General features: G+C 36.9%; 1 protein-coding gene across 1 annotated transcript; it reads left to right on the top strand.

Annotated features, from left to right (window-relative positions):
• The first annotated feature begins 757 nt into the window (after nucleotides 1–757).
• On the top strand, nucleotides 758–7,662 carry PGPEP1L (pyroglutamyl-peptidase I like). Its single transcript, XM_072402670.1, has 5 exons — nucleotides 758–796; nucleotides 1,274–1,326; nucleotides 2,261–2,377; nucleotides 6,161–6,387; nucleotides 7,222–7,662. Exons 1-5 carry the CDS (start codon nucleotides 769–771, stop codon nucleotides 7,397–7,399), a joined length of 603 nt encoding a protein of 200 aa, XP_072258771.1. The 5' UTR covers nucleotides 758–768; the 3' UTR covers nucleotides 7,400–7,662.
• The last annotated feature ends 453 nt before the right edge of the window (nucleotides 7,663–8,115 follow it).

Here is an 8,115-nt window from a genome sequence, read left to right as displayed (position 1 = left end):
TTACTACCATGTGATTGACTTTTAGATATTTGCATTTACTAGCAGTTGAACAGATGTGGGCTGTGAGTGTATTTTGCTATCATTGTTGTATTTGTGACACCAGCTGCATTATTGGGCAGCCAATTGCTACACTTTTAGAAAGGCTAATGAATACTTTAATACTGTAGATCAGGAGTCCCCATCCTCCAAGCCCTGGACAAGTATTGGGCCAATGGCTATGCTTAATTGGGTTGCAGCAATAGGAAGGATCTGTCTTATGAAATGACAAGAGAGAGGACACAGATCCTCCCAGCCACAGAAAAGACTGCAGATGACAAGGACAGATGTGCCTCTGCTCCACCTCCTAACCACAGTCTGTGGTGCCAAAAAGGTTGGAGACCCGCAAAGAGGAATTTATGAATCAACCTACAATCATACAGTAGTAAATCTCACTGCTTTAGCATTGCTTTTCTGTGTGACAGAATCGAGGAAATGAGGAACCATTTGCTGCATATTTTATACAGTTTTGCTGTAATTTAGTTTTTAGAAGTGACACTTGACTGCAAGTCTCGTCAGAAGCTTTATTTTGTGCCACACTATTTGGCAATTCACCTTCATACATGGTATTTGATACAATGCTAGAATCTTTTTGCTTTATTTGCTTCTTTTTAAGATTGATTTCAAAATATGCTAAAATAGCATAATAATAGAAATGAAAATAATAGAACCTTCAACTGTTAATATATATTTATTCTACAGTACAAGGTCTTCTACCAGTGTGACCGATAAATGGCATCCAATCTGGTTGTTGTCACAGGTACATTTTTTGTTGGGTTTCTTGCGACATTATGGCTTAAATGTAAATTGCTAAGACTTCAAAAGCTATAGCAATGTGTCTCTCCAAATCCTCCTCAATTCAGATCTAATATGTTTTGATCTTTACAGTTCTTCTGTAATTAGGCATTAACAACTGTTCTGCTCTACTCATCTCCCAACAGTTGGGTAGCTAGAAATCACAGAGCCCCATAGCATGTCATTGCATGTTCCCTTTCCATGCCGTGGAGCTGTGAAACAAACATATGATTTTAAATTCCAGACATTGTCCAGCTTTAGCATGCCTCGAATGTGGGGTCCAGGTGTATGTCACTGGTGCACAATATATATACACACATATATATATACTATCTACTGAAAGGAAGAAAAAACTGATCCAATATTCATTATGCAGTCTTGGCAATGGTATACAGGTATTGTTAGAATTAAAATGATCATAATCTCTCTTTTTTTTTGCAAGGTTTTGGTCCTTACAGGAACTATCTTGTGAATTCAAGCTGGGAAACTGTGAAGGTAAGGTTGGTTACCCCTGAAGCATGTTAAGACATGTCACCGCATGGAATGCTTTATTGACATTGAAATATGGGGATGAGGGGGGAAATCAGAATACAATTCTGACAGTTCCAGGACCTACCATCAAAATACAGAAATGAGAGGAAATTAGCTGTAGTGTAGTGTTTAAGCACATTTAAATATTCTGTACACCATTTTGCTTATATCAGCTTCATTTTCTTCTCATTCTCTCCTGATTGCTATTAGAATTTGCTTGTAGACAGAAGGCCACAAGCAGTCAGAAAAGCCCTAGACATGAGTTTGTGCAGCATGCCCACTTAACTACCTGGTTTTGTGTTATGTTCTCCTTTCCTAAATGGGAATTTCAGGTAATAATTCTGTACGTTTGCAATCAATATACATTTCCAAAGCAGTCATATACAGTAAACAAACTGTAAAGTAAAATATAGGTATAAATATTAGTTGTAAAGTATAACAAACCAAACAGAATCATTCATAAACAAGAGAACAAGCTATATTTCACCTGAACTAGTGAAAGTTACCATATTTAATTTTGGGTCCAATGACCTTTTGCATCTGGCTGTGTTAGATGTTTAGAGTGGGCTAAGATATGGTTCTCAAATACTTTACAATATACCTGGGCTGTGCATGCACAACCTAACTTTGGTTGCCAGGATATCCGGTACTTCTAGCTTCTCCTGTGTGTGCAGGCTGGTTGCATACGGCTTCCTTTTACATTTTGCCTTAATTGGGCTTTAAGGGTGCTGGATGGCTTCTCATAAATTGTTTATGATTGGTCTATTTTATCAGCATAAAGTACCAAATACAGTTTTTTAGAAGAAATGGGAGCAAATTGGCACCTTTCATTGTCATCTCAGTACTTCAACTATCAAAATGTGCAGTAGGTATAAGTTTTAAACTGTTATTTCGGCAGGAGCTGGCAAAGCTTGGTCTTGGCGACGATGTCCATCTTGAGATCCTGGAGCTTCCTGTGGTATATGCTGAGGTTGAGAAGAGAATCAAGAAGATATGGGCAGAGTTACAACCTAAGGTTATTTTAAAGTACAATTAAATCTTCTAAACAAGCAGCAAATCTAGTCACTGTTTGACAGACAAATCTCATAAAGTAAATTAAAATGTCCTTTTCTTTTATATCTCTGACTGAGAAAAGTTGTTTCTCATGTGTGTCATACATGCTCCCCCTCCCAGACACTGCAGCTTACAAGGGCGAGGATTTAGTAACAGCATCCTTTTTCACTAAACTTAAGTCTATTTTAAACATGTTTAATTTTTAAGGCATGGGGCAGTTTACAAGTCATTAAAGTACAACCATACTTTTTGTGGAACCTCGGTAAAATAATCCTAAAGTGGAACACCACCCTCCCACCACTGTGTATTCTTGCAGCCTCATGACTTTGTACGGTTGCCTTTCAGAGTATTTACTTACACCCTCCTTGCATAAATTTACTGTATGACTATCGTCTGTCCAGAACCTCTGGATAGACTTGAACTAAACTGCAATCCTTTCATGTTTACTGTAGCACCACAGCTTCATTAATGTCAATGAAAAACTACCTCATATAATCTACTATTTTAGGATTTTTGCTCAGACAATGTACAATGCCACTGTCTATGCAACCACATACAGCACAAACACCTGTTCAGAAATATAGGAGGGCAGCCATTGCAAGCTTAGCTGAATCCAACCTCTCAAACAGCACCCCAATTCAGTCTCTTGCTTTATGTCTTGACAACAATGCTAAACAACACATTGCCAAAGCATTGAAGTCTGTGGTTCTTCACTTTTCTGAGGTGAGTAAGCGAGTCTACTGGATCACGTCCCAAGAAAAACAGTCTGCCCAACTTCAAGATTCCATGTCTAAATTTAAAGCTGCAGGGTGGCCCTGGATTCAAAGATCTTTTAAACCTTTGAAAGATCTTTTTGAGCTCTTGACTGGCTGCTCATTGGTATTTGAGCGTTTGTATATAAGCCACCTTTAGACATGTGATTGCCCCTACACTACCCATCTCTGTTTTCCCCAGTTTCCTCTTTATTCTGTCTCTTCTCCTTTCCCTCCTCTGGTGAGATGCACTATTTTGTATGCTTCAAACGCTTTGGAGGTCACCATGACATTCGGATGGCCCTCTCCCCTACTTACGCCTCTAAATTTGAGTTTCTCAATGCATATTATCATGACCTGGTCTCACAACTTTCCTTTGCCCTTGATTTCTGCTTTTGTATCTAAGCTTGACTTTTGTTCTTGTTTGAATAATATATATACCTTTTGGTTTTATATTTCTTGTTTATTGCTCACCTATTAAAAACTCAATGAAAAAAAAAAAGTTTTGTGATGTCAGTGTTTCTATGGGATGCATTGCCCCATAGAGGTCAATATTTCAAAATTAAACTTGGTGATCAAGGTAAGTCTTGTGCCCCTCATAAGGTGTGCAAACTATGACAAGGGTTTACGGATGTGGACAAAGGGAACACGTGATAAGATGCCATTTGGTATGCCTATGGTTTGGCCAGAGCCAGGAGATCATTTCAGTGACTGTTCTAACAAGAAAAATATTTGTAACATAGAGTATCCTAGTCTACCATTGGTTATACGGCCAGTGGCTCATTCAGATGAAATCCCAGTGCCCGTTTTCGTTACACTACCCTCTCTTGAACATGATTATGGTGACAACAATGATGAAGAGTTTGAAATTGAAGAGGAGTTGAGTGATTTGGGACTGGTATGGTATGCTTCCTTCTTGGTCAGCAAAGCGGATACACCAAGTATCCCTGTTATCTGTGCATGTGGGACAGCAGAGCTCGTGAGAGGCATTGGATGGAAAGAAATTGACCTCCAAGATCTGCCCTTAAACCAGGTGATCCATACATTCTACATGAGCCACATAATAGAAAGAATAATATATTCCCGCCTCTGCACATGAAAGTGGGTCTGATGAAGCAGTTCTTTAAAGCTTTGCCAACTGAAGGAGACTGGTTCAAGTACCTCATTTTAGCATTTCCTAGCCTGTCATTTGAAAAAATAAAGGCCGGTCTGTTTGATGGACCATAGGTTCGGCATCTCATCAAAGATGGAACATTTCATCAGGACAATGTCAGAAGTTGAAAAGAATGCTTGGTTATCATTCAAAGCCATTGTCAAGGACTTTTTTGGAAACACACAAGCAAATCATTACAAAGAAATTGTCCAGAAACTCTTGGAGAGCTACGAAATGCTTGGTTGCAATATGAGCATCAAGCTGCATTTTCTGCATAGCCATCTTTCTAACTTCCTGGAAAACCTTGCTGCAGGCAGTAATGAGCAAGGTGAACGATTCCACCAAGATTTGAAGGTCATGGAAGGACGGTATCAGGGTAGATGGGATGTACATATGATGGCTGACGATTGTTGGAGCATCCAGCGGGATTGTCCTAACACTGTAAACTCCAGGAAAGGCTATAAGTGTAAATTTTTACCTTAACCGCTTATCAGATTAATTTTCAAATGTTTTACTGTAAAAATGTCAGAGTAACAATAAATCCTTTCTATGAACAACAAAAATTTAAATAAACAGTACATTCAAGTTATTATTTCATTATTTTTTTATTGTATATAAAATTTGTATGTTTTTTTTTTCAAAAAAAATGGAGGGTATTGTAAAAACTAAATGTGATAGCAAAAAAATGGGGTCATTTCTGGATTCACCACCCAAAAATTAGTAAAAAAAACAGGTGTAGGATCTAACTCAACAAAAAATGCTATCTCCAGTTTACTTCAGTTTTGAATAAATGAGTGACCATAGTAGAAAACATATTCTGGATATCTGTGTAATACATTTATCTTCTCTGTTTTGCTGACAACATATTGTGCTTGTTGCACTGAAATCCGGAGCAATGTTATAAGCTTTAGCCTAGTTCTTCCATGACAGATTACAGAATACCAACCCATTATGGTATAGAAATGAGAAGAGGGAAACTGGTAATATTACTCTAGGTAGTGGTGGAACATAGGAAAAAAGAATCATGTACACGCGTCTAGAACCCACAAAAAGGGAGCACATGATAAGATTCCATTAAATAGGGCTCATTGGTATGAACGTGGGACAAGCTATTTATCCAAATCATTTCACTACTGGCAGTCGGGATCACATGATAGATCTCAAAATCCTCCCACGACTGGTGCACAAAGTTCATTTTTAATTCTTTTTTACCATTTTTTTACTAGTTTCATTTTTCTGTTCAACTAGGAAGCTTTGTGCTGGTTTCACCTGACATTTCTTCTATTGTCAAAGTTCAACTTGTTCATTCATAAATAGCCTTCTATGATCCATTCTTGTTCTGCTTGTGCTTTCAGCTTAAACAAGTCTGGCCATTTCTTCTCACCATTCTGATTTACAATATGTTTTTTGCATACAAAGCTACCACTCACACTGGTATCACTATTTTCTGTAAAGCACAGAGATTGTAGAAAGTGAAAAGTTTAGTTTCAACCAGTTCAAGTTTCTCGAAAGCTTCAACAACCCCGTCTGAAATGAATGTGTGTTTCACAGTCAAAACCATCATCTTCCCATCTTAAAGTTTTGTTCAAAAACAACCCCTCCTGATCATGCCTGCATACATAATGTAGAGGCCTGAAGCTACCTTGTTTACCATTTTGTCTCATTTTTTTTTTAAGAGAGTGGCCTTACTACTTTACCACCTAATAATATATTTTAAGGTGCTTCAACATTAAACTGAGTCTTAATTGAGGTTAACATTTAATAATGTAAGTGATAAGTTAGTTATCTGCTTCTGACATTGTGTCATTTCTGTTTATTCTTTGCTGGCATAACATACTAGCTGGCTGTGCATGTTGGAATGATGGCCTCCTCCAAAGTGATTGCCTTGGAGCAATGTGGAAGAAGAACAGGATACACAGATAGAGACCTCAGAGGTGCTTACCCACATGAAGGGTGCTGCTTGCTGGAGGGACCGGAAAGAATAGAGTCAACCATTAACACGAGAAGTGTCTGCAAAAATATTTCATGCCCAGGGGTTGATGTCATCTATTCCAGAGATGCTGGGAGGTATGAAAATCTGGGGCTCAAATGTATTATATATCTCCTATGATGGCAATAATCTTTAAAAACAAGCCTTTCCGACAATATAATGCTCAGGATAAACTATTCTTCTCATATCATCTATAGGATGCTTTAGGGCAGATGCAAGACTTTCAGAGATGACAAAGTAGAATTTTGTGGTTCGCTTTGTTGTGTTGTGGTCATAGGGGCATATGTTAAGGAAAAGGGTAAAGTGTATGTAAATCTGAAACATTTTTAGTTTTTGATAGAACGTACTAGGGTTAGACCCCTTATGGGACATTTATTGCTTTCCATGTCCCCATTGGAGAAATTCTCTCCATAAGGTGAAACTTTGTTGACCAACAGCCAACGGGTAATGGGCAATTAAGAATCTTTTTTTTTTTTTTTTTTACTTGCAAAGTGAATTACTATAGTTATTATGCAAAGTAAGGGTATTATTCACTTTAACAGTTAACAGCCAAACAAACTCCGACAAATTGTCCCTAAAACAGAGAATAATTATATAATTTCATGATTAGGTTGTTTGCATCTAAATTGCCAAATGTGCAAAATTTTTCAGGAGTTTTTTTTCAGTAGAGGCTAAAATATAAATCCTTATTCTTCTGTTAAAGCTTGGTTAATAAAGCCTCATGTCAACAATAAGTGGCATATGTGACTGGCTGACCTGACTCAGAGATTATTGTATGCCAACTGAAATCATGGCTCACTTCAGAAAATAAAATGCTTGTTTAATAAAACATCTCTTTAATATGATTTAATGCTAAATGATTTAAGACCATTTTATTTATTAAATATATTGTTATATCTTTGTTTTTTTAGATACCTCTGTGAATATGCTTACTACATCTCCCTGTACAACGGCAATGGCAGAGCCCTGTTTATTCATGTGCCCCAATTAACCCAGACACTATCAGCAGAAAAACTGGGACAAGCTTTGCAAAAGATTATCCAAGAGGTGCTGAGACAACTGGAGCCAACTTCAGGTCTTCCAAAATAAAACAAATATATAGACCATAGAAATATTAAAGGAATATCAATCTCCACACTTCTTCTATGTGTGATAATACATGTACAAGATATATATATATTAGATTGTAAGCTCTTCAGGACAGGATCCTCTCCTCCTGTGTCACCGTCTGTCATTTGCAACCCCTATTTAATGTACAGCGCTGGGTAATATGTTGGCGCTATATAAATACCGTTTATTAATAATAATAATAATATATAAATACATACATAAAATAAATACAAACATATTCACTATGTCTTTTTCATATTTTTTTTAATTAATTATTTTAGAGGTAATCATGGTGGTTTCAATATACATTACAACTGTATATAGAACTGTAATTTGTAATGATCTTTGAGTTCTGTTTAACAAGTATGGTTCATATCTGCTTTTTGTTTTCTATTTTGATTATTTGATGTTCCTTTTCCAGTGCTTAGCTGTCTATCAGGACAGGAGATTTTCATTCTCTACCTAAATCCAAAAGCAATAATGTAATATATTACAGCTAACTTGTTCTTGGATGGGGCAGCTGTATTTGATTCATTTTTTGTTAAGGCTAAGAACATTTTCATCAAGTACAGAAAATACCTTCTGAATTTTCCAAAAATGCTGTATCCTTGTCAGACAGAGTGGTGGATAAAAGACAGCAAAAGCAATCTCATCTTTCTTTTATAAACTACATCATCAATCCATCATGTAATTAC

The sequence above is a fragment of the Pyxicephalus adspersus genome, chromosome 2 (genome assembly GCF_032062135.1).
Source record: "Pyxicephalus adspersus chromosome 2, UCB_Pads_2.0, whole genome shotgun sequence".
Classification (NCBI taxonomy): domain Eukaryota; kingdom Metazoa; phylum Chordata; class Amphibia; order Anura; family Pyxicephalidae; genus Pyxicephalus; species Pyxicephalus adspersus.
This window is presented reverse-complemented; position numbering and strand designations above follow the sequence as displayed.